Source organism: Podarcis muralis, chromosome 7 (genome assembly GCF_964188315.1).
Source record: "Podarcis muralis chromosome 7, rPodMur119.hap1.1, whole genome shotgun sequence".
Classification (NCBI taxonomy): Eukaryota; Metazoa; Chordata; class Lepidosauria; order Squamata; family Lacertidae; genus Podarcis; species Podarcis muralis.
This window is the reverse complement of record NC_135661.1, coordinates 38,300,814-38,327,737: the sequence shown is the minus strand read 5'-3', so window position 1 is coordinate 38,327,737 and position 26,924 is coordinate 38,300,814. Positions and strand designations below refer to the sequence as shown.

General features: G+C 46.9%; 2 protein-coding genes across 2 annotated transcripts in view; both read left to right on the top strand.

Moving 5' to 3' along the window:
• Positions 1–14,458, top strand: part of LPCAT2 (lysophosphatidylcholine acyltransferase 2) — a 37,577-nt gene extending 23,119 nt beyond the window's left edge. The window contains exons 9-14 of the mRNA XM_028740123.2: positions 1,263–1,345; positions 1,913–2,038; positions 2,471–2,624; positions 9,657–9,755; positions 10,532–10,673; positions 12,705–14,458. Coding sequence (XP_028595956.2) covers positions 1,263–1,345; positions 1,913–2,038; positions 2,471–2,624; positions 9,657–9,755; positions 10,532–10,673; positions 12,705–12,940 — 840 coding nt within the window. The 3' untranslated portion in view covers positions 12,941–14,458. The remainder of the gene's footprint in view (positions 1–1,262; positions 1,346–1,912; positions 2,039–2,470; positions 2,625–9,656; positions 9,756–10,531; positions 10,674–12,704) is intronic.
• Positions 2,642–6,195, top strand: LOC114602202 (calpain small subunit 1). The gene has a single exon (XM_028740124.2). It carries the CDS (start codon positions 3,079–3,081, stop codon positions 4,003–4,005), a length of 927 nt encoding a protein of 308 aa, XP_028595957.2. The 5' UTR covers positions 2,642–3,078; the 3' UTR covers positions 4,006–6,195.
• Positions 14,459–26,924: the final 12,466 nt, after the last annotated feature.

Genomic DNA, 26,924 nt, shown 5'->3' with positions numbered 1-26,924 from the left:
TGTTCAAAACCACCATTTTAAAACCAGCCTCCTCTTTTGTTCCTGTGATCCTCTACTGTGGCTTCATGCAAATCGGAATTCTGATGACGCACTAAAAATCTTCCATTGCGAGCTGCGCAACAACAGCCTTACCTTTTTATGTATATAGGAAGAAAACGTATATCCATTTTGTGAATCCAGGGCTTGCTTATTGATAAGAGAGACTATGCAGCCACCTTCAAATAGTAGATCATGTCTTGACATGGACACACGCTGGGGTCAGCGCCTTGCCAGCTAGCCTGCCCTCACTGTTGCACATCCTTCCTCACTCCTGATATCCCCATATCCAGCATAGCTGTATGGGGAAAGGGGAAGCCTAACCCTGCTCCCAGTCCACACATTGAAATCAATGCTAACTTCCTAAAACGGCTTGTGCCACGACTGTGTTGAAGAAGCCATCCCATTCTTTGTATGTGTGCACTCGCAAAAAAGAAGAAATGCAACAATTTAAAGAGTTATGTATAGTTACAGACAGTGCTTTTTTTCTGGGGGTACGCATACCCCTAAACATTTTGTGAATCTAAGTTTGGCCTCATTGAGGGGCAGTATTTCAATATGAGTAGGAAAATGAGAGTACCCCTAAACATTTTTTAGGGGGAGAAGCACTGGTTACAGAGGTTTTTAGTGCAGCTAATTTTTGCCTTTGAGAATTTTGCTTTTTTAATATATATGGATGTGCTGCCATCTACTGGCAGACCTGCTTATCTTCCCCAGCAGATTTCAGCAAGTTTGTATATTGCATGGATGCATACACACAGAGGCCCAATCTGCACTATACTTTTGAAGCAGCGCCATACCACCTGAAACAGCCATGGCTTCCCCAAAAGAATCCTAGGAGGTGTGGTTTGTTAAGAGTGTTCAGAGTTGCTAGGGGACCCCAGAGCTACAATCCCCAGAGCTCCTGGAGGGGGGAGCTGTTGGTTGTTATACCACTCTAAGGAATCGTAGCTCTGTGAGGATTAGCAAACTACAGCTCCCAGGATGCTTCAGGGGAAGCTATGACTGCTTAAATTGGTATGATATAGACCCATTGATAGATTTGATATATGCATACATAAATAAATAGATATACAGGTGATAGCCAACAATTGACATACCTTAGACCTGTTGAAATAAATGGATTCAAAATCAAATCCATTTATTTTAGTAGTCCTGAAATATAACCTACCCAGGTTATTAAGACTCTACTGGCTTGTGTAACTGCATTTTTATTATTATTTCAGTTTCTTCCAGTCTACATTCCATCTGAGGAAGAAAAGAAGGATCCATTCCTTTTTGCCAGTGGAGTCCGTAACAAAATGGCAAGGTGACGTGGGAATCCTTTTGCAAGGTTACCTTAAGGTGGCAGGTGACTGGTGTAAAATATATCAGGCTTGAATCCTTCCAGCCTGTGTGAGTGCCACTACATAATTGGTGGAGAACCTCAGACTCTTCAACGCTCTCTATCCAACCCTCAGGACTCTTCCTAAGCCAAATCCCTTCTCTCTGGGTAACTCACAGAGAGGTCTCCTAACTGTCAGCACCCTTAACAAACTACAGCTCCCAGAATTCTTGGGGGAAGCCACAACTGTTTTACATGGTACGGTGCTTTAAATGTATGGTGTATCAAACATTCCTCAGCCACCTTGAAAGGAAACATGAGCACATCAAAGGCCCTCCATCACACTCAAGAGAAGGTCACCAAACTTTTCACTCTCTTTGATGATTTCTCAGTGCAGTTTTGTTTCTCATTAACTGATGGCAAACAACCAACCAAAATATGGTGAAATCTTTCAGCATAGTGCTAGTTTATACAGTCAGTGCTTTTACTTTGCCTAGAACAAGAAGATGAGCTTACCTTCTAAAGTGGTGTCATACATATGTTTAATTTCAGGGCTTTGGATGTGGCCACTACGGACCACACGTACGAAGACTGCCGTCTGATGATCTCGGCCGGACAGCTGACCTTGCCCATGGAGGCAGGATTGGTGGAATTCACCAAAATCAGCAAGAAACTGAAGTAAGTGCTTTGCTTTTGCTTGATTCGGATTTGTGGGCTGTTGGACGCTTGACTTGAAAGATGCTCTGCTTGTATCCTACATCTGGAAGGCCACAGGTCTCCCTGTCCCTGCTGCATATGGATAGCAAACTTGAATGTGGCTCCTTGGATAGCTAATCCATCCATGCACAATAAAGAACTCCAGGGTTTGCAGATGTACAAGGGAAATAATGGGGCAGGGGGATAATCCAAAATAGCTCAAGCAGGATTGAGTGTGTTTAGTGGCCATGGGATGCTGGCTGACTATAGGAAGGGGGAGACAGAACCATAAGGTGAAGGGGGAATGGAATGGCTCTGGCTGGCTACTTAGCTACTTTTCTTTTCTTTTTGAGCTCTCAGTGGCCTTTACTAATGGCAAGTGGGGCCTCTGGACTCTTTCTTCCCTTTCAATAGTCTAAAATGGGACAGCGTCAGAGAGCAGTTGGACCAGTTTGCTGCGATCGCCAGCACCTCCAAAGGGGGCAGGATTGGAATCGAGGAGTTTGCCAACTACCTGAAGCTGCCCGTCTCCGATGCTCTCGAACAGCTGTTTGCCCTATTTGACAGGGTAAGCATGTTCCCCCACTCCCCCCATAATCCTTCCTGCAGAAGCTGTGCTTGTAATTCAATCCTCATGCAGTCTTCTTCTTTTTTAATAAAAAGAATCCAAATTTACCATAAGGAGGAGAGATGATGCATTGCTGGGCGAGCAGGGGGACAGCATAGAATCAGTGCAAGGAAGGAGGAATGGGGAATGAGGTTAAAAGGAGTCTGGTGTCTCTAGGGAAAGGGTTTGCAACTCCCAATGCACAGCGAGAAGCAGCTGCCTTTGTTCGTGTGCAGCAGAGGGCGGAGTCCTGCAACGCCCGTGGATTCCAGCTGTGAAAGACGACATGTATGGGCATGGCAGGCGGTAATTGCTTTGACAGATCAATTGCTCTTGTAGTGCACACCCAACTGTGCTCTCCTCAGACACCCTTGGAGCTTTTTGGAAGGTGCTTGGGTCTCTCCGAATCTTCGCCATGTTCCTCGTTCAGGCTTTGTTGGACACCGCTACCGGTGGCGGTGGTGGCGGTGGCGGTGGCGGCGCTGGAGGAGCCCTTCTGAGAAGCATTGCAGGAGGAGGAGGAGGTGGTGGTGCTGGAGGAGCCCTTCTGAGAAGTATTGCAGGAGGAGGTGGCGGCGGTGCTGGCGGAGCCCTCATGAAAGGCCTCGGAGGTGGAGGCGGTGCTGGGGGAGCCCTGGTGAGAGGCCTTGGGGGGCTCTTGGCAGGAGGAGGAGGAGGAGGAAGTGGCGGAAGCAAAGCGGGGAACATTGTGGGGATCGTCGGAGGGATAGTCAACCTCATCAGCGAAGCGGCAGCTCAGTACACTCCCGAGCCGCCACCGACCCCCCGCAGCCATTTTGCAAATGTGGAAGCAAATGAGAGCGAGGAGATGCGCCAGTTCCGCCGCCTCTTTGCCCAGCTGGCTGGCGACGACATGGAGGTGTGCCCCACGGAGCTGATGGAAATCCTCAACAAGGTGATGGCCAGGCACCAGGACCTGAAAGGTGGAGGCTTCAGCCTGGACACCTGCCGAAGCATGGTGTCCGTCATGGACAGCGACACCACGGGCAAGCTGGACTTCTACCAGTTCAGATACCTGTGGAACAATATCAAGAAGTGGCAGTGCGTCTTCAAGCAGCACATGGGCCCGGCAGGGACCATTGAAATGGCCCGGCTGCCTGATGCCTTCAAGGCCGCTGGCTTCCACTTGCATGAGCAGATCTACGCGCTGATCATCCGCCGGTACGCCGATGAAGATGGCAGCATGGATTTCAACAACTTCATCAGCTGCCTGGTGCGCCTGGATGGCATGTTCCGAGCCTTCAAGTCCCTGGACAGGGCTGGTGATGGCAAAGTCCAGATGAACATCCAGGACTGGCTGCAGTTGACCATGTACTCTTGAAAGCAGCCCAGGGGGAAGGGAGGAGAATCCGGCACTCATTCCCAGCTTCAGGCTGCAAGCGCTACTTTTTAGTTACATAACTGGACTCTGTTCCTTTCTGGAAACGAGGCAGGCTGACTCTCTCGTGCCATCGCTACGTTTTAGGCTTGCCGGGGAGATAGGCAAGGTAGGGGAGGTTGTACACTTACATCTGGCTTTACTCAAGGTGCTCATTTTGGCTTTGTTGTCTATGATTTGCAAAGTTTTCCTTTAGGTGCTTTTGTTTAAATAATGAGAATGGCTGGTGTGTTTTAGAAATGCATTGTTTATCATTTTGGGAGCATGGATACACTTTGCTTGTGTAAGCTGTGTCTAGGACCAAAACTGTGTATTTTTAAAAGTGTCTAAATTGGGCAGAGAAAACTGTTGCTTTTACAGGCAGCAATGTTGAAGGGTGTGGGGTGTCTCTGATATATATACTGCAGGAAAATGCATCGCTGTATGGTGCAGGGCAGAACTCCTGCCCCCTCCCAAAAAATCCTCCTCAAATCTTTCCCCTCCGCAGATGTTTACTGTATACCATCAGGGGCTTGCGGAGACCAGTTCCCATTCCCATGCCACCTCCCATTTTCATTTCTTCCCCCGCAACAGACACCTCATCATTCTATATTTGCTAGCTTGTTTTTGGGTGGTGCTGTTCCTCTTCTGAAACGTGACTGGCATTCGGCCACCCAAGTCCGCTGTTAGCTGGAATGCTGTAAACTTAGACACAGGAATGGGTACTGGGGGGAGAGCGAGTTGCAAGCTGAGCAGAGTTGTAGTCTGTAGCTTTTTGGTCAGTGTTTTGTGTCATTTTGCCCAAGGGCACATCTGAATCCCAAGCAAGCACTGACAAAGTAGATATTCGGCTAATTCATAGCCATGAAGGGGTGAAAATCAGGACGAATAAACTTGGATCATAACAACAAAGAAAGAGGTTTCTGCCATTTATTTGATCATGTTGCAGCTCGGTATGACCCGGGGGGTGGGGTGAGAGAAACTTATTTTTGCACTCAGCAATGCAATAACCTCACTGATGTTTATAGTGGAATAGAGCCCAGGGCTTCAGATCCCTGGGTGATACCTCATTTATTCTTAATGCTTTCTTACTTTAAACCAGAGCTGGGGAACCTTTGGCCCTGGGAAGTGCACGTGGCCCCCAGACTATTCTTTTTGGCCCTCAGGACTCTCACCCTTCCCCAGCTCTGCTTTGCCTCTGTTGTTTTACACCTGACAGAAATCTGCCCTTGACCTGTGATCATGCCTCTTGCAGCTGCTTTTGAAACAGGAGCCATCAATGAGACCTCGGCTGGTAACCTGGTCGCTGCATTGTGAACCCGTCGAAGTTTCCAAATTGCCTTCAAGGGCAGCTTCATGCAGAGTGACTTGCAGTAGGTCAATGTGAGATGCTGGGCGTTGCATCTTTCACTTTCTGCATGCAGAGATGCTCTGCCACTGAGCTATAGCCTTGTCCATATATGAACATATATGAACATACCAAACCAGGTCCTTTCTCCATGGCACCACACTGGCATTGCAATATGCAGAGACATCACCAGTCTACATAACTGACCTTCTCCTTTTGAGGATGGGAGAGAAGGTAAAGAGGTGCACAGACACAGAGAGAACACACACAGAGAGAGAACACTGAACTCCACATTGTAACCTCTCTGCTCCCTTTCTTGTACGTGCCTCAGGTTTGCACCTCTTCTAAAACCACTTCTTCATGTTTCCACCATGTTACCAGTTCTGACTTTATGTTGGATCCTGGCTCCCCTCTTTCCCTTTTTCAGACCTAAACCCAGGTGTTTGCGTGTTTAGTAAACGGAGTGTGCAGAGATGATTCATATTTTCTTGGCAAGCCCTTTCTCAAATTAAGAAACCCAGACACCTATTTTTGGCATGGCTCATCTCCCCACCCAAAGTGGGAACGCCCTGCCATGTCCGTTGTTCTTCATGTCGGTTTTTGGAATGGTGTCATTTGAATAGCTGCAGCTGGCCTGGGAGGGCCTCTGTAAACATTGTGTGATGTGCACAGCCAATCCTTGCTGGCTATTTTTCTTTTCGTAAAAAGAAGCTGTTTTAGGAGGGGGCCATTTGGACCTGGAAAAGTAGGTGATGGTGGAGTGGGGAGATAATCACTGACTTAGCTGTCTTTAAAACAGGTGCTCCATCTCTGTTGTTGTTGTTTAGTCGTTTAGTCGTGTCCGACTCTTCGTGACCCCATGGACCAGAGCACGCCAGGCACCTCTGTCCTCCACTACTTCCCGCAGTTTGGTCAGACTCATGCTGGTAACCTCGAAAACACTATCCAACCATCTCGTCCTCTGTCGCCCCCTTCTCCTTGTGCCCTCCATCTTTCCCAGCATCAGTGTCTTCTCCAGGGAGTCTTCTCTTCTCATGAGGTGGCCAAAGTACTGGAGCCTCAGCTTCACGATCTGTCCTTCCAGTGAGCACTCAGGGCTGATTTCCTTAAGAATGGATGCGTTTGATCTTCTTGCAGTCCATGGGACTCTCAAGAGTCTTCTCCAGCACCATAATTCAAAAGCATCAATTCTTCGGCGATCAGCCTTCTTGATGGTCCAGCTCTCACTTCCATACATCACTACTGGGAAAACCATGGCTTTAACTATACGGACCTTTGTTGGCAAGGTGACGTCTCTACTTCTCAAGATGCTGTCTAGGCCTGTCATTGCCCTTCTCCCAAGAAGGAGGCGTCTTTTAATTTCGTGGCTGCTGTCACCATCTGCAGTGATCATGGAGCCCAAGAAAGTAAAATCTCTCACTGCCTCCATTTCTTCCCCTTCTATTTGCCAGGAGGTGATGGGACCAGTGGCCATGATCTTCGTTTTTTTGATGTTGAGCTTCAGACCATATTTTGCGCTCTCCTCTTTCACCCTCATTAAAAGGTTCTTTAAATCCTCCTCACTTTCTGCCATCAAGGTTGTGTCATCTGCATATCTGAGGTTGTTGATATTTCTTCCGGCAATCTTAATTCCAGCTTGGGATTCATCCAGCCCAGCCTTTCGCATGATGTATTCTGCATATAAATTAAATAAGCAGGGAGACAAAATACAGCCTTGTCGTACTCCTTTCCCAATTTTGAACCAATCAGTTGTTCCATATCCAGTTCTAACTGTAGCTTCTTGTCCCACATAGAGATTTCTCAGGAGACAGATGAGGTGATCAGGCACTCCCATTTCTTTAAGAACTTGCCATAGTTTGCTGTGGTCGACACAGTCAAAGGCTTTTGCACAGTCAATGAAGCAGAAGTAGATGTCTTTCTGGAACTCTCTAGCTTTTTCCATAATCCAGCGCATGTTTGCAATTTGGTCTCTGGTTCCTCTGCCTCTTCTAAATCCAGCTTGCACTTCTGGGAGTTCTCGATCCACATACTGCTTAAGCCTTCCTTGTAGAATTTTAAGCATAACCTTGCTAGCGTGTGAAATGAGTGCAATTGTGCGGTAGTTGGAGCATTCTTTGGCACTACCCTTCTTTGGGACTGGGATGTAGACTGATCTTCTCCAATCTTCTGGCCACTGCTGAGTTTTCCAAATTTGCTCCATCTCTAGAAAGTTCCAAATGTATGTTTGCTCTATCAAAGTTGCTAAAAGCAACAAAACTCAAAATCATTTTAATTATGGTTACTGCTCACTTCAATTGCCAACCCTGCCTGCCCACCAAGCTTTTTGTCAACTCACTTCCATTTACACATCACCCACCCCTTGCCTATCCCCTAATACCTCACTCCAGGCCCTCCCCCGACCACTTGCTGCAACCCCACTTTTTAAAGGAGAGGGGCAAGATTCAGAGAGCAGTTTGCCATATCACTCTTTGAAGTGTGTCCCCCTTTCTGTTAAAATGCCCACCTGGGCCTCCTCCTACCCACACAGCTTGCTTGCTCACCTGCCTGCCACCTGTTGGCAGGCAGGTGAACTGCAGCGTGACAGTTGCCTTACATTTATATGCATATAGGAGGAATAAAGTTTCATTGTGTTTTCAGTTTTGACAGTTAACCTCTCTTTAGCTTATGAAGCTTCACTGGGCATTTTCTGCATACGTTCCCAACAACTTTCATATTTGCATCCATGAGGACATAAAAATGCAAGCATTATTGAAGATAACACACAAAATTGCAGTTTATTATTCCATTGCCTGTCAGAAATGTGTATATTAGTCAAAACTGCATGTTTACCAGGAGAAATTCACACTAAATGCTGGTCAATTTCTAGAAGGTTTTTGAAAAGGGAATTTGCAGGTTGCTGCAGTGGTGTGGAGAATTTCACTTTAAGACTGGAAATAGGAGAAACTAAAATTGAGTAATTCTTCCATGATGGTAATAGCAAAAGGGGTTTGGCAGGTATCTATCGACATCAACTTTTGATGCCAACCCAATACACTAGTACCAGTATGCTACAAATCCATCCTTTATTTTTAGTACAGGAGGCAGAAAAGAGAAAAGACTAATCTAGGCTTGTGATCATTGCTACATTAACAAATACAATAACTTTTATTTGTCTTTGCAAGCCTGTTCTCTCCCCGCTCCCAAGAGTAGAAATACTTTTTTCTCCCCTTACTGAGGATGCATATTGGGGTGGGAGGGAGGCAGTTAAATGTGCTAATTCCAGTTTGCACACATTCCATTCTTTTAAGGCAGAGCCCATCCCTTCCTCTGCCTTAAAGTCTGGAAACTGGCCAGTCTCCTGAGGGCTGGTATACCAGCCTCTTTCAGATGATTTGTATACCCAGTGGCTTGAAATGGAGCCTGCTCCTTGCACTAGAATATTGTGTGTGGGTGCACACACACACACACACACACACACACACACACACCACATGTAAATGTTTACATAAAGGATATATTTTGTAAGATAAATAAATAAATAAATAAATAATAAAAGCATATTAAAGCAAAATAAGCAGAAATGTTAGGGTTGCCATATGTCTGGGAATTCCCAGACATGTCCTCTTTTGGGGGTCCTTCATGCACATCTGGGGGGAATTTCACATTTTAAAGCAAATGTCTAGGATTTTGGTTGTGTGTGTGTGCACGCGCACCAGCAGCTCTGGTTCAGGCTCTGGCACGGGCACAATTGCCCTAAAAAAGCTCAACAACTTTTTGTGCCCAGATTTTTTATCCCTTGAAATATGGCCACCCTAAGAAATGTATAAGACCCAAAACATATTAAGCAGTCCAATCTTATGGGTCAGGGAAATCCTGGATGAAAAGATAAATCATCACAGGATGTCTAAGCAGCTGGTGGTTGCCGTTTTATGTATATAACAGAGGGGAGGGCATTCCACAGAAGAGGGGCAACAGCAGAAAACACCAATTTTTGTGTCACTGCATTGTGATGTTCTGTAGGGTGTGATGTGACAAGTAGAATTCGCTGTGAAGATGAATTGATGGTTGATCATTTTTTTGGAACTGTAGCTCTGTGAGGGGAATAGGGGTCCCCTAACAACTCTCAGCACCCTCAACAAACTACTGCTTCCATAATCCTTATGGGGAAACCATGGCTGATTAGAGTGGCATCATAGTGCTTTAAATGTATGCAGTGAATGTGGCCCAACAATGTCAGGGAGGGGAGAGCAGCACATACCCTTTGAATGTTGCCCTGCATTTCTTACAGAATGGAGATGGTACCATAGACTTCAGAGAGTATGTTATTGGTTTGTCCGTGGTTTGCAACCCTGCCAACACAGAACAGACCATTCAAATGGCATTTCAGGTAAGTCCTCAAGCTTAGCATCTTAACTCCAAAAAGAGTTCCGCTATACATATAAACTTTCAAAATCCATGGGGGGGGGGCTCTAACAAAGTACTGCTCAGAGTAGACCCATTGAAGTCAATGGACTTAGTAGAGTAGTCATGGCCATTATTGTCAATAGGTTTAATATTTTTTAAAAGATAGTGCAATATACTCGGAGTCGAGAGTGGATTTCAAGCTCTTTATTCAGCTGCATTCTGAATCCTATTGTTCTAGGACCAATCAGAATGCTGCCTTTTGGATCCTATTCAACTCAGTACATAACAGATAGATTGCTGCAAACTGGGGGAGGGGGAGTTTTTAAAATCTAAATTATTGCACAAAAGCATGTAGATACAGCCAGAGTTTCCTGGTGAAATAGAAAATGCCTAATGCCTTCATATGGCATTGTTTTCCTTTAATTTCTTTTGTAAAATATTTATCTTATTGATTAAATGACTCATTTCAAGAAAGCTCATGCATTAAATGAATTAGCAAATGCTTATATTTATCTAGTCTGTTGATCTAGTCTCCTTATCTAAACTGCAGCCTTATCAAGAGTGCCCATCTCACATTACTTTACACAGTGATGTATGGTTTGCTCAAATTCCTAACCCTCCCTTGATGCCACCACCCTCCATCTATTGAGGGTTCCTCTATAATTGCCTTGACTTATTTAACAGTAAAGCCCTTTTGGCTGTTCCCAATGTAACAACAGTTCCCATTGCGAAACATCAGCACGTGCCTCTTTTCTACAGCTCTTTGACGTCGATGAAGATGGCATCATAAACGAAGACGAATTTAGCTTAATTATGCGTTCAGCGCTTGGGCTTCCTAGCCTTGATGTTTCTAATCTGTTCAAGGAAATAGACGCTGACAACTCTAAAAAGCTCTCCTATGGTAAGTGTCGCCAAGCCAAGCTAAACTGTCATGGCTTCCTTGGGAATTGTTGTCTGGACCTCAGGATGCCGAGTTGACTGGGTGAATCCTTAGGTTTTGCCTACAGTCCCAGTATTTCTGTTCAGAAACCAATGATAGCTCAACAAGGTAGACCTCCTTTTACATCTGTAGTGTAACTACGGCCCTCTAAGCATTTATTGTGGTACATATGGTGCCCCCTAAAAGTTGTAATTAACTATCAACTTTGGATATCACGCTTCCAGCGCTTCCAGTCTGTTGCTCTTTTCGGGTGGGATTCAAGTATACATTTAGAGTGGATTTAGTGGTACTTAGCAACCAACTCCCTTTCACAAAAGATTGGACTTTTTGTGACATGGAAAGTGGTGGGGAAATGCTCTGGAAAGTGTGGAACAACACCCGCAACGTCATCTAACCTCCCCGCAAGCAAATGAGAATGAAGGCTCTTTAAAGAGCAAGTGGCGTATAATCTCCTTGCAAACAAATCAGATTGAATGTGCAGTAAATGGTCTATCTAGACCAGCGGTTCTCAACCTGTGGGTCCCCAAATGTTGTTGGATTACAACTCCCATCATCCCTTAGCTAGGGATGATGGGAGTTGTAGTTCAACAACATCTGGGGACCCACAGATACAGAAAGGCTGATCTAGACGTACCCTTAATCATAGTTTAGTGCAGGGGGGAGGAACCTCCAGCCCAAATTGGGGTTCTCAGAGGTATTTATTTGCCCTGCGAGGCTGCTTTTCCCCTAGCCAAGCCTAGCTGCCCCACATCTGATGTCATGGGGAGTCAGGTGTCGGGGAGGTAAAGCTGCGGCCGAAAAAGAACTTAAAGTGCATTCATCAACCTTTTATTCGACCGTCAGTCAGAAAAAAGTACATTTGTCAATACACAGTTAAAACATCCAGGAAGATTTTAGAACTTAGCCAACACTAAAATGGGCTAAACAGATAGCCCCATAGCAATACAGTCAATTATAGTCTTGCGACGCTTAAAAGCTAAAAAAAGAAATTTGGCCACCAAGGAAGGTATAGCTCTAGTGACATTATTCAGCAAGTGTAAAGCCTGGTTTTCTCCGGGTAGGAAGCTAAATTGACATAGGAGTGGGTCTATAAAATTTTGTCTAAGCTCTGCATAAGAAGGGCAAGTCAAGAGAATGTGTTCGGTGGACTCAACCACACCCATGGCACAATGACAGGTTCTCTGGGCGTATGGTACTCCCCTGTACCTTCCCCACAATATCGCAGAGTCAAGGACATTTAATCTAGCCGCTGTAAGAAGTCTGCGGTATTCCACATAGTGGATTTCTGCAAGGTAGGGGGCTGGTATGGTCCGATAAATCTGGTCCCCTAGGAACATCCCTGGTTTTACCTGGGCTATGTCCTCTTGTCTGGCAATGTCACTCAGTCTCCGGGAGATCACAGCTCTAGCTTGATTGTACGTCATAGACTCAAAGTAAAGGTGAGACAATCCGCAGGATTGAACCTCGTTAATGACCTCCTTTTCCCACGATGATTGGAAATCGTCCCTCAATATCAAGGGGGCAATACCCACTGGTTTAAAACAAAGCTTGAGCCATAACCAGAGCTTCGTCTTCAAGTGCAATCTTAAAGTGCAATCTCAATTGTTCTTTAACAAGTAGAGCTTGCAATTAGCAGCTTTTGAATTTAGTGCCAAAAGGAAGGCCCAGTCACTCAGATGGGTTTCACTCAGAAGCTCCTAACTGGAGCTCCTGAACGGAGCCAGTTTACCCTGACATGGAAACATGAACAGTAGACTTTTGTCTGAACCTAACACTGTGGTTTAATATTAACTGTGGTTTGTTTAAACAATCCAATTTCCCAGTACATGTTTTGAAGTTGGCTAGTCTTAGTCAAACCACGGGTTATCAGTCCAGATGACATGATGAGGTGCACTTCAGCAAAAGCAGAAGCTCATGCTAAAGCTATGGTTTAACGCAATGCCCAAACTCCCCTAGTGTTAGAAATAACTTCTTGTGTTTCTCGATTTTCAGAAGAGTTCAAGGATTTTGCTCTGAAACATCCCGAATACGCCAAACTGTTCACAACATACCTCGAGCTACAACGTTGCCAAATATTTCCAGAGACAGAATTTACCGGTACTTGCAGCACGCCGACTGTGAAAAGCCCAGTTTTAGAAATTGCCTCAGTGCCAAGGAATAAAGTTTGTCCTCAGGCCAGTGATGATGACCATTCCATTGTCAGTGTCTCTGATAAAAAAGAAGACTGAATCTAAAAGGCCGAATATATTTGTGTATGTGTTGATGTTTTGTATTTTATTTTTAATATAAAGAACATACGGATTTTTATCTTTTTTTTAAAAAAAAGCCATTTTTAAATTTTTATCAGAGAAGGCAAAGATAAAAAAATTAATTGTTTAAAAAATTAACTAGTTTTAATGAGTCAATTATTCTATTTATTATTTTTATTTTTATCACTTGGGCTGCATTAATTGCACCCCTGTTTCATTGGGCTGCTTGCACTGAGGCAAAATGCAATACAATGGTTACTTTCTTGGAAAGAATGTCATTGATTCCCCACCCCCGCCTTTGTGGCAAATGTTTCCAAACAGTTAAGAACTATTTCTGGACTAGCAAACAGGTTGCGCTAAGCTAACTTGGCCTTTTGGAGCAGAAGTGGAAATGTAAAATCATAAATTAATAGGGTTGGACCTTGCATTTGTATCAGAAGGAAGATTATGCTGTCTCCTTTTTTTATAGTTGTCCTTGTCTACCCCTTCATTCTACCCCCAGAGTCTATGCCTTCCTCCACCTTCCTCTTCCCTTCTCTGAATTAGTATCTGATTTCAGTTCTGTGTACTGATTGGTCTATTGGATGACCAACTTGATTGACTCCCCCCCCCCTTTCTTTGGAAAAAAGAAAGCACATCATGGCTGTAATATGGGAGAAATCTGGTGGACTGTACTCTTTTATCCCTCACTTAAGCAGGAAGAAGGTAAGAGAAGGTCCTTGCTTGGGAACCGCCTCACTCCCATGCCAAAACCAGCGCTAAGTCTTCCAATTGGACATTTGATGTGTTGACTGATCAGATGACACCCTCAACATTCTGGGACAGAATGTACAAGGACTGTATCAGTCCCCAAAATAGTCATAATTTTGCTCCTCACTGTTATTCCATTTGTGGCCCTCTTGAGGGTCATTTCTCAATTGACTATGTCTTCATTGTACCTACTGAAAAACCAGGCGGGCATGTAGCTCTTCTGATACCTTTCTTGGCCTTTGTCCTGGTGTTAACTTCAACCGGGGAGATGGTAGGATAGAAAAGGAGGGTGTATAGATTGAGAAGAGAAAATCCTCCAAACACTGATACAGTTCTGTAACCCCATCCTCAAGGAGCTGCATTTGTCTTTATTTATTTCTTTAATTCAGGAGATCTAATCACCATGTCACACTAGCTGGTCTGATAGTATCCTCGCAGGCTATTTTACTAGCCAACTATCTTTGAAGGTTCTTCAGCAGAGTACATTTGTCTATAGAATAAATGTGTGTGTGTTCAGAAAGGGGAACGTGCTCACTCAGGGGATTTTGGCCTTGTAACTATACTGAAAAGCCATTTTACAATATTTTTGCACTCTACAAAATATTGCCTAGTGTTGTCTATCTTAACCTAACAAATGCCTGTCTTGTCCTTATCTGGCCATCTTGGTTGGAAGCGGTCTTCTGGAGTGGAAACTATGTGACTATTATAGGAAATAAATTAAAAATAAAATAATATGGTTTATTTGCACATGATGGTGTATATGATTGGCTTTGTGCTTAAAATAAGAGCTGGATCTGCAGCTATAGGCTTTCGTGTGTGACTGGTATTAGTTCAGTGTTTTAAAAATTAGAGCTGTAGATTCAGCAACTGTGTAATGAATGTTTACTCCTAAGATGCTCAGGAGAGAAAGTGGACTGAAGGTATATGGATTGGTGCAATTTCCGAAGCTAATTAGGGCCTGGCTACTTTATTTTAAATCTGTGGATGCTGCTCCAAGGTGGAAAAGAGGAATAAAAAGGCATCAAATACAAAAACTAAGTGCTCTAGAGTAGAAATAAAGGAGAAATTCAATTCAATGCACATAAGAAAATTTGATCAATTTTGCACTTTCCGAAACAATTGTTGTTTAGTCGTGTCTGACTCTTCGTGACCCCATGGACCAGAGCACGCCAGGCACTCCTGTCTTCCACTGCCTCCCGCAGTTTGGTCAAGCTCATGTTGGTAGCTTTGAGAACACTGTCCAACCATCTCGTCCTCTGTCGTCCCCTTCTTCTTGTGCCCTCAATCTTTCCAAACATCAGGGTCTTTTCCAGGGAGTCTTCTCATGAGGTGGCCAAAGTATTGGAGCCTCAGCTTCACGATCTGTCCTTCCAGTGAGCACTCAGGGCTGATTTCCTTAAGAATGGATGCGTTTGATCTTCTTGCAGTCCATGGGACTCTCAAGAGTCTCCTCCAGCACCATAATTCAAAAGCATCATTTCTTGGGCGATAGCCTTCTTGATGGTCCAGCTCTCACTTCCATACATCACTACTGGGAAAACCATGGCTTTAACTATATGGACCTTTGTTGGCAAGGTGATGTCTCTGCTTTTTAAGATGCTGTCTAGGTTTGTCATCGCCTTTCTCCCAAGGAGCAGGCGTCTTTTAATTTCATGACTGCTGTCACCATCTGCAATGATCATGGAGCCCAAGAAAGTAAAATCTCTCACTGCCTCCATTTCTTCCCCTTCTATTTGCCAGGAGGTGATGGGCCCAGTGGCCATGATCTTTGTTTTTTTGATGTTGAGCTTCAAACCATATTTTGCGCTCTCCTCTTTCACCCTCCGAAACAATATCCAAACCAAAACACAGCTTTCCTTCAAATGCCACTCTTACCTGAATTTTGCAATGCAGTTCTCCAGCCAATGTTTTTTTTTAAAAAAAAATGCATATATTTGGGGAAAGTGTGGATAGAAATGGACATGCTGGAGAAAATAACATACCAAAGTGCATTTTACCAGGTGAAAGAGCTTGCAAAAATGTAAATATTAGTAAAAGTTGCGTGGCAAAAAACAAAAATGTTATCAGGATAAATTAGCTCTAAAAGAGTGATGAATTTGCATTAGGATTTTTTTGAGTGAGTCACAAATTGCTGTGAAATATGGAGAACTGAATTTAAGATTGGAAAAACAATAAACTTAGAAAACTAAAACTGACATATCCTCCCATCCCTACTCTAGAGTACGGCTTTTTGTAGACAGAAAATGGTATCCTTTTCAAAAGTTTGGGTCCATGTTGTGCAGCATCCATTGAGCAAGACATCCCCTTTGGATTTAAACATAGTGGCTGGTGCTTATTGGGGCTGGTAGGGTGTAAGGCAGGAGCCCAAGAGTAGGTGGAGTCAGAGCCAATGACAACTAGAGCCAGATAAGTCTAGTGTTGTTTTTCATCCACCTCCCTGATGAGTTCCACAAGAGGCAACACTGAGACTAAGAAGGAGGAAGCTGGTGGTCAGTGCCACCCTCTGGACTAAATGCAAGAAGGCAGGTAGGTGGGGGCTGGCTGAGGGCACACTGTGGCTGGTAGGGCAGCGACCTAATGGACCAGCTTCCAGGGTTAATCTTGTGTTGGACTGTAGTCCAATGCTAAGTGCAAGGAAATAGGAATGATAGCCACATGTGTGCAAAGCAAGCAAGAATTCAGTGAAGGAAGAGATGTACTTTTGCTAGAGTTATGTCTGTAATTGCAGAAGTAAAGCTACTTACATTTCTAGAATTGCACATGAGTTTAAAGAAGCTCTTTTGGGAGAAGGTAGGTGGGAAAACATAGGGGTTCATTTGAACAGAACTCTTGCAGAGAATATCTGAGTTTCTGGGTCCTAAACAACAAATATCAGGGAAAAACAGTAAAATGCCATCTATACAGTAAAATCTATACAATCTAAACAGTAAAATGCACTCGATAAGCCATAGGTAGGATATTGCCTTTCAAATTAACAAATAAGGTTGCTATATTGTTTCCATGTGCTTTATGGTTTCCTGTTTATGTATGGTGTTTCCTCTTCAAAGTTTGTGGGTTTTATGTGCTTTTTAAATAAACATCTAAATGATGCAGTGTCTCCGTAGATGAAAAACTCCAAATGGTTTCTGAATCATTTTTTATAATTGTTGAAATGAGGTGTTCCTCTGTATTTGGGAACCAAAGACAGAGTGAGGGACCTCCAGATTCCCAGACTGTCCCTGTGCCTTTAACCTCTCAGCTGACCTCCTTATCTCTTTGATGTTAGACTGATATGCCTTATGGTTGCATCCTGTTTAGAACTTCCTCCTCCTTCTCACACTTCTCTCTCGGACCTCAAGATGAGAGGTGGCCTTGGAACTACCCTCTAAGAGCAAAGGAGCAAGATTAGCTAGGTTAGAACTAGAAACAATTCTATCCAAGTTATGCACTTCCAGCAATTATTTTGTTATGTTTTATTACTTTCAAGTATCTCTCTGTGTGGTTGCAACAGGTAAAGTCTCTTCTCTAGCCAGGTTCACTGGCTGTCCACTGCACACTTAGCATACCAAAGAGGGGTCATGCTTCCAAGGACATGCTCAACAGCCAGGGAAGAGAAATTCAATTTGGTATGCATTTAAAGGCAAATCTGTTAAATTCACACTTTCCAGGACAATCTGTGAACCGAAATACAACCAGCCATTGAAATTTGCACGTACCAGAATTTTGCAATGCAGTTTTCCAGCCAGCTAAGGTTTGCAAAAAAAGTGTAAGATATCCTAACCAAATTTTGCCTGATGGTCAGCTGCCCTGCCAATAGAAGAGCTATTTTGTTTCAATGATCTTTTTTCATCCATTTCATCCATTACTTTTAAAGCCAAAGTGAAAAAAAGCCAAAGTTGTAAAATAATAGTAATTCTAAAGAAATTCTCTCTCTCAGGTCGCATTGTAGCAGGCTGTGAGCGCTTAAGAGTCTCACCCTCGATTACTATTTGCAGGAAGTCAGAAGCCAAGCCTCTTGTGACATTAAGGAGGTGTGTTTGCCATCTGCTTGAAAATGTGGACATTTCATTAGGAGGGAAGTTAACCTGACATTTCATTAAGCCAAAATGCAAACACAGACATTTAATTTCATCAAAAGGCAGCCGGTATGCTTTGAAGCCTGGTCCTGCATATGTTTACTCGGAAGCAAGGCTTACTGAGTTCACTACGACTTGGTCCTCGGACTGCATATTTCATCGGGGGGGGGGGGGAGCCTGCAGTGGGGGGCTTTAATTGCTTCTTGTTTCTTGAGATACAAAAGAACCTGCGGAGAGAAATATTTTTACATGATAAACAGCAGTCAGTAAGGTAAATGTAAAGGACCCCCGGATGGTTAAGTCCAGTCAAAGGCGACTATGGGGTGTGGCGTTCATCTCACTTTTCAGGCCAAGGGAGCCAGCATTTGTCCACAGACAGCTTTCCGGGTCATGTTGCCAGCATGACATCTGCTCAACAACCAAAGCTAATTTTCCCCTCCCACTCTTATTTCAAAGCAATTTTTGTCTTTGTATCAGAAAAGCATCTGGCCAATTTGGTTGCCAATAAATATTGCTGCAAACATTTCCAACATCATGGCCTTTCCAACGAGTGGCTCCTGTCTAGGTTTGTTGGTTGTCTTACTTTAAATGTTGTGAGGATCCTATGCCCTTTTAAAATGTGCTTTTTGGGGGTGGGGGGTTACTGGGCGGGTGTTTTTATTTTGATTATGTATTTTGTGGTTTTCTATTTTGATTTTATTCTGTGAACCGCCCTGAGACCTCCAAGTATAGGGTGGTATATAAATTCTAACAGCAGCGGCAGCAGCTTCTGGTGCAACAGGACATTGTGACAAGTGCCAGAGCTCATGGAAATGCTGTTTACCTTCTCGCCACAGTGGTACCTATTTACCTACTTACACTGGTGTGCTTTTGAACTGCTAGGTTGGCAGGAGCTGGGACAGAGCAACGGGAGCTCACCACCATGGATTCAAACCGCTGACCTTCCGATCTGCAAGCCCCAAGAGGCTCGGTGGTTGACACACACACCCAGTTTGTACAGGATGGATGAATCTGCCAGTTCTACTTAGCTAGGTTACTCACTTTTTTATCTTAAATTCAAGGTTGTTAAGAGACCCCTATTCCCTCTCTCGGAGGTACAATTCACAGAATACGTCAACAGTCAATCTCTCTTCCCAAGGAACTTAGGGCATTGTAGCTCTTGGAGGAGAATAATGGTCTCCTAACAACACCTTACCACAGTTTCTGGGATTCTTTGGGGGAAATCACGACCCTTTAAAGTGTTGTGCTACTGCTTTAACAGTGCAGATGAGGTCTTATAGCACATGTGTCAGAGACTGCCTCCCGGTCTCAGCTCACAGAAGACCAACGCTAGCCATTAGAACTGTACAGAAGTCTTTATTGACATTTAGTTTCCATTTTCAAGCACTAGCGTGCGTCTCTACGTCTAGACCCTAGACCAGCGAAGCCTCGTCTGAGTCTCCGCCCCCTGTACACCAGCTTAAGACTCTAGCCTTACTCCACCTTCTACGTTTCTCCTTCCTCCTCTGGGTCCTACTACCCCCCTGGGTGCCTTCCTTCCTGGATGCCTCGGAAGCGGACCCTTCGGACTCCTCCCCTTCTCTCCGGCGGGCTTTGGGACCCGGCTCTCTCTCCGGACTGCCCATAGCGCCCCCCTCCTGTACATTTGAACTTGGCGCGCGCGCGCTGCCCCTGACCTTCCTTTTGACCGTTACCTCGCTCTCTGATGCAGGCGTGGCTAACCCTGACTCCTGTCCTTCCGCTGACGGAAGGCTGCCTGCTGCCGATGTTTGGGACTCCTCCCCCTTACTGCTCTCCGGTGGGGAAGCTGGTCCCGATTTCCAGCTGCTGCTCTCTGAGTCCCCTCTGGCCCCTCCTTCCTGGGGTGTTCCCTCTGGCAACCCCCTGGCTCTGACCACTGGGGCCCCTTTCTGTGAATCCTCTGATTCACTGGAGAGACTTAGAGACCTCGGATGGCTACCCTCGCTGACCTCTCCCTCAGATTCCTCTCCCTCGGTCTCTACTTCCTCCCTTTCCTGTCCCTCTGCTCCTGAACCCCTGACATCCATCCCCCCCTCGAAGCCCCCCCTTCCCCCCTCCCCTCCTTCCGGTGCGGGTACTGGGTGCTCCGTCGTAACGGGGGTGCTTGCAGGATACAGTTCGTCCCCCATGTACTCGTCAACGTCGCTCTCCTCTGCTTCCATCTCTCTGTCTTCGTGCTCGAACCCCACGTTGTCCCCCAACACGTCCATGTCCGTCTCGCCCCTCTCCCCCTCTTCGGGTGGTCCCATCCAAGGACCCCTCAGCCACTTCCTGCGCCACTGCTCCTCTGGTTGATCGTCCCACCAATACGAGTGGTCTGAGGCAGACCCCGGTGGCGAACCCACCTGGGAGCTGGGGACTGGTGCCTGTTCCTCGTCCGAGTCGAACCCCAGGAATGTGCTGGCTGAAAGAGTGGGTGTGAAAAGCCAGTCGTCGAAATACTCTGCTGGCATGGGCCTGTGCGGGAAGAGGGCATGAAACTCCTCTTTGAGCAGCGGTTCCTCCAAGGCATAGTCCGGTACCCAGCTGTTGGCACTGGCCGGGGTACCCTCTCTGGCTAGGAAATATTCTACTCCCTCTTCCCCCCATCTGGAGTCCAAAATCTCTGTGACCTCATTGATGTGTCCCCTCCTAGGCGACCCCCTCACACTGGGCCCTTCACTGCTCTGGTCTGGTGCTGTGTCTGGCTCCTGAAACCTATGAGGTGCTTTGTAGGGCGTGAGCACCGATCTATGGAACACCGGATGCATTCTGGAACCCTCCGGAAGAGCCAACCGGAAGGCCACTGGATTGACCTGCGCCTGGACTTGGTAAGGTCCTAGCTGCTTATGTCCTAGCTTCTTCTTAGCTAATGATCTGGTCGGCACTGCTTGCGCTGCTAACCAGACCCAGTCACCCACCTGTATGTCTTCCCCAACTCTTCTGTGTCTGTCGGCCTGCACCTTGTATGCGTGCTTTGCTAGTTCTAACTGCCTCCTGAGCTGTTCGTGGACCTCCTGCAACTCCGACGCTAAGGCTTCCGCTGCCTGTGGCTCCCCCTCCCCCACTCTCTCTAAACCCGGGAAGGTTCTGGGATGCCTCCCGTTGTTGGCGAAGAACGGCGTCACCCCCGTCGACACGTGCTTCGTATTGTTGTAAGCGAACTCGGCGAGCGGCAGGTAGTCCACCCATGTCGTGGGTTGCTGGTTGGCGTAGCATCTTAGGTACTGCTGCATGACGGCGTTGACCCTCTCCGCTTGTCCGTTGGTCTGTGGGTGTCTCGCCGACGCCAAATTGACTTTGACGTTCAGAATGCCCATCAGCTTCTGCCAGAAGTTCGAGATGAACTGTCGCCCCCGGTCGGAGAGAATAGACCGTGGCAGACCGTGGACTTTGAACACGTGGTCTATGAACAGTTTGGCGGTCTGCTCTGCCGTGGCTACCTTCGCACACGGAATGAAGTGTGCCATCTTAGTAAACATGTCCACCACCACTAGCACTGCTGTCTTTCCCCTCGAGCTGGGCAGATCCGTGACGAAGTCCAGAGCCACCCTCTCCCACGGTTCAGACGGTGTCTGCAGCGGTTCCAGCAGTCCCGCCGGCGGTCTGTGAACTGACTTGGCCCTTTGGCAGGTGTCACATCTCGAGACGTAATCCGCTACTTCCCCCCGCATCTTGGGCCACCAAAAGTCTCTGGCTACGAGTTCGACAGTCTTTTCTTTGCCAAAATGCCCTGCGGTGGGAGCGTCGTGTAGCTGCTGCAGGACCCTTGCGCGGAGGTCGTCTCCCGGCACGTAGAGTGCTCCCGTGTGGAGGAGCAACCCATCGCGTATCTGGAACTCGTCGGCCCTCGCTGTGCCCCTGTGCACCTCCTCCATCTTGGCCTGTGCGAAGGGGTCTTCCCGCAGCGCGCGACGTACGGCGTCCAGGTCCACGGTTGCCGACGCGCATGCCCACGCTTCCGGTGCGAAAATGTGCTTGGCCGCTGACGGTGCCGCCTCCTCCAGGTATTGCGGCTTTCTGGACAATGCATCCGCCATCACGTTGTTGTCGCCTGGGATGTACTCTATCTTGAAGTCGAAGTCCGCGAAGAACTCTGCCCATCTAATGTGTCTCTGGTTGAGGAACCTAGCCGTGCGCCAGTACTCCAGATTCTTGTGGTCCGTGTGGACCTGCACTGTATGTCTGGCTCCGATGAGGAAGTGCCTCCATGCCTTGAATGCTGCATGTATGGCTAGCAACTCCCTGTCCCAGATAGTGTAATTCTGCTCCGACTTGCTGAGCTTCCTCGAGTAGAAGGCGCACGGCCTCCAGTCCCCCTGCTGGTCTTGTTGCAACAGGACAGCTCCCACGGCTCTGTCTGAGGCGTCTGTCTCCACCCTCATGGGTCTGCTGGGATTCACATGCAGCAGCTGCTCTTCGGACGCGAAGAGACGCTTGAGTTTCTGAAAGGACTGCTCCGCTTGCTCCGTCCAGATGAATTTCTTCTTCTTGGAGCTGAGCGTGTCGGTGATGGCCGCTGTCTGCATGGCAAATCCCTTGATGAACTTGCGGTAAAAGTTGGCAAAGCCGACAAACCGCTGGACTTCCTTCCGATTGCGTGGGCTTTTCCAGTCCAAAACTGCGCGAACCTTGGCGCTGTCCATGGCAAGCCCCTTGTCCGACAACTTGTAGCCCAGGAAATCCACCTCCGTCACGTCGAACTGGCACTTCTCCAGCTTGGCGTACAGCCTGTGCTCCTTCAGTCTCTGCAGAACCTCCCTGACATCCCTCTCGTGCGCCTCTCGCGATTCTGAAAAAATCAGGATGTCGTCCAGGAAGCATACGCACTTCTTGTAAAGGAGCCCCGCCAGCACGTGATGCATAAAGGCTTGGAAAGTGTGAGAGCCATTTTGTAATCCGAAGGGCATAACTCTGTATTCGTAGGTGCCCAGTGGCGTGAACATGGCCGTCTTCCACTCGTCGCCGTCGCGCATGCGAATCTGGTTGTACGCGCCACGTAGATCCAGCTTGGTGAAAACGCGTCCTTTCCGCACCGTCGCGAGCAGGTCATCTATCTTGGGCATGGGGAAAGCTGAGGGCTTGGTTTTCGAATTTAAGATTCTGAAGTCCACCACCAGCCTCCGTTGGGGCGTGTCCCGCTTCTTCACAAAGAATACGGGACTGCCTCCCACCGCTTTCGACTCCCGGATGAACCCCCGCTTCAAATTGTGATCTATGAACTCCCTGAGTTCTTGCAGTTCATCCTCATACATGGAATACAGTTTCCCAGTTGGCAGCGTCGCCCCCGGCAGGAGGTCAATCTTGCAATCATAGGGTCTGTGAGGGGGTAGCTTGTCCGCCTCCTTCTCGCAGAATACCTCCAAAAACTCCGCATACTTGTGGGGTACTGCTTGCAGCGTGCCCAACTGTAACTGCGGGTCCTCCTCTTCCCCTTCCGGGCTGGGTATAATGCAGTGTTCTGCACAGTAGGAGGAGCCAAAAGTCAGTTGGCGCTGGTACCACGCCAATGCTGGGCTGTGTCTGTGCAGCCAACTCATGCCTAATACTATAGGCGTGTCGGACAGTTGGGTGACATTGAAACTGATGACTTCCCGGTGATTCCCAATTTGCATCACCATAGGCGGCGTCTGCTGCACCACCTGCCCCCCTAGCAGTTCCCTGTCATCCACCGTGACAACCTTCAGGGGCAGTGTGGCTGGCAGTAATGCTACGTTGTGTTGTTGAATGAACTCCAATCCTATAAAGTCTGCGTTACTGCCAGAGTCAATTGTAATAGGCACTTCTAAGGTGAGTCCATTGGGCAGCTGAAGCGATGCGGTTAGCTGCACCACTGGCTTGGGCGGGAGGGGGTCTGTGGGCTGCAAAATCTCTGGGGACTTCCTCACTGACTCGTCTGGCTGGGCCCCAGTGCCTCCTCTTCCAGCCAGACTTGGTCGTTTCCCTGCTGTGGTGCTCTCTGCTGAGTTGTTTCCAATACTGTCACTGAAGCTGCAGTGTGCTTGAAAATCCTCTGGGGACACTCTTTCGCCATGTGCTCTGCACTCTCACATATATAACACTTCCTGTTCCTTCTAGGCAGCTTCGATTTTACTGCTCCCGGCGTTAAGGCTCTGGTAGCTGAGTGAGCCCTAGCACCGCCAATCTCCATCTGCTCCTCGCCCCCTCCCTGTGGAGGCGTGGACTGCGCACGCGCTGCCTCTCTGGGCAAGAGGGAGGGCACTCTCGCTGGTGAGCGTCCCCAACGCCCTTCTTCTTTGCTCCACGGGCGTTCTTCCTGCCTCACCCCAATAGACAACGCTCTTTCAACCACTTGTTGAGTGGTTGTGGGTCTCTCTCCCCTTGCCATCTCATCCTTGATCTGTGCATTCAGACCCTCCCAAAAAAGGTCTCTAACCGGCGGAGAATCCTTATCCCAATTCAGCGCGTTGACCAATGCAAAAAACCGGGAATGATACTGCCTTACGCTGGCTTTCCCTTGTCTTAGCCCAAATATGTCCCTCCGGGCAATGTCAAGGTCTATTTTGGATAAGAAACAGGAGTCCATCGCCTTAATGAACGCATCTGCGCTTTGGAGCGCTGGATCCTTATCCCTCCACAGGTTGCGCAGCCATGCTTTCGCGTCCCCATGCAAATGAGACAAAATAAACCCCACTTTCTCCCGCTCATCTCTAAAGTCTCTTTCCAGCAGCTGCAGCGCAAACAGCACATCTGCTCGGAAATTGGGGTACTGCTGCAAATTCCCATCAAAATGAGATACAATGCTGCCTCCTCTCTTCCCCAAACCGATCCCCTCGGATCTGGGTACTGGGATCCCCTGCTTTACAAGCCCTTCCAACCTGGCTTGAAGATCTCTGCAGGCAGCTGCCGCTTCTTCCTCTCTCTTCCTGGAAGCGATTATTTCAGCGTTGAGTAGTGTCACCGCTTCTTGCAGGGAAGCTATTTTCTGTTCTGTAGTCATCTTGCCTGACTCTTGTGAGCTCGCAAGGCACCAGTCTTCTACCCTCCCTGCCTCGCTTCCTTAGCGATGCTTGAGGCGAAGAAAACCGATGATACTTGAGACGAGGCTTACTGTCAGAGACTGCCTCCCGGTCTCAGCTCACAGAAGACCAACGCTAGCCATTAGAACTGTACAGAAGTCTTTATTGACATTTAGTTTCCATTTTCAAGCACTAGCGTGCGTCTCTACGTCTAGACCCTAGACCAGCGAAGCCTCGTCTGAGTCTCCGCCCCCTGTACACCAGCTTAAGACTCTAGCCTTACTCCACCTTCTACGTTTCTCCTTCCTCCTCTGGGTCCTACTACCCCCCTGGGTGCCTTCCTTCCTGGATGCCTCGGAAGCGGACCCTTCGGACTCCTCCCCTTCTCTCCGGCGGGCTTTGGGACCCGGCTCTCTCTCCGGACTGCCCATAGCGCCCCCTCCTGTACATTTGAACTTGGCGCGCGCGCGCTGCCCCTGACCTTCCTTTTGACCGTTACCTCGCTCTCTGATGCAGGCGTGGCTAACCCTGACTCCTGTCCTTCCGCTGACGGAAGGCTGCCTGCTGCCGATGTTTGGGACTCCTCCCCCTTACTGCTCTCCGGTGGGGAAGCTGGTCCCGATTTCCAGCTGCTGCTCTCTGAGTCCCCTCTGGCCCCTCCTTCCTGGGGTGTTCCCTCTGGCAACCCCCTGGCTCTGACCACTGGGGCCCCTTTCTGTGAATCCTCTGATTCACTGGAGAGACTTAGAGACCTCGGATGGCTACCCTCGCTGACCTCTCCCTCAGATTCCTCTCCCTCGGTCTCTACTTCCTCCCTTTCCTGTCCCTCTGCTCCTGAACCCCTGACAACATGAATCAGGCTGCTGAAATCATTAAACAAAGAATGAAGTCTCCTTATCTTCATTCCACCCCCCCCCCATATAAATTTTTATTGGAACTTTAGGCTCCTTCTCTTCAGATGTTCTTTCTGTACATGTAGATTCCTGGGGACATGACTCCCCACTCACGCTTTGGGGACAGCAAAGCCACCCTCATCAGATTATGGTTTTGTCACAACTATGGAATCCGAGAGATGTTCACCCTGTGAGTCAGGATCACTTGATCCCAGCTGTGTGAGAGCCAGCTGAGATGTGCTTGGAGATGAGAGAAGGGCAATCGGAGGTACTCTTTTAATTCTTATCTTACAGGTTGCCAGGTTCTGGGTGTTGGTGCTATCCTGAAAGCTGGCAAGGGAGAGTCGTGAAAGGGTGCCCTCTGGTGGTCCATGGCTTATATTGCATAAGACATGCCCCACAGTGAGAAGACATAAGAGGGCTCTGCCATGCAACCCATCTTTGAGGATTCATGCTAATTTTTTTTACACAGAGGTTAGATTATACCCAAGCATTCATTCTGGTTGTTTTGTGGGCCAGTTATATGACAGTAAACATTTGATCTGATTGGCTGGTGTGGTATTTAAACATCTTCCCTTTAGTCATTTGTTCATTACAAACTTTTCACTGTCACCTTCTGAAACAGAAAAGGCCTAGTTGACATAGAGATAGATGATAGATAGATAGATAGATAGATAGATAGATAGATAGATAGATGATTAGATAGATGATAGATAGATAGATGATAGATAGATAGATAGATGATAGATAGATAGATGATAGATAGATAGATAGATAGATAGATAGATAGATAGATAGATAGATGATAGATAGATAGATAGATGATAGATAGATGATAGATAGATGATAGATGATAGATGATAGATAGATAGATAGATAGATAGATGATAGATAGATAGATGATATAGATGATATAGATGATGATAGATGATAGATAGATGATAGATAGATGATAGATAGAAGATAGACAGACAGACAGATAGATGATAGATGATAGATAGATAGATGATAGATGATAGATGGATAGATAGATAGATAGATAGATAGATAAGCCTTTTCCATTGTGTGTGTGTGTGTGTGTGTGTGAGAGAGAGAGAGAGAGAGAGAGAGAGAGAGAGAGAGAGCTGTCAACTTTTCCCTTTTCTTGTGAGGAATCCTATTCAGAATAAGGGAATTTCCCTTAAAGAAAGGGAAACGTTGACAGCTATGGTGTGTGTGTTGATGTTTCATCATTGTGCCAGAGTGACAGAGTGCTTTAATCCACTTTAAATGAGCAATCCCACAT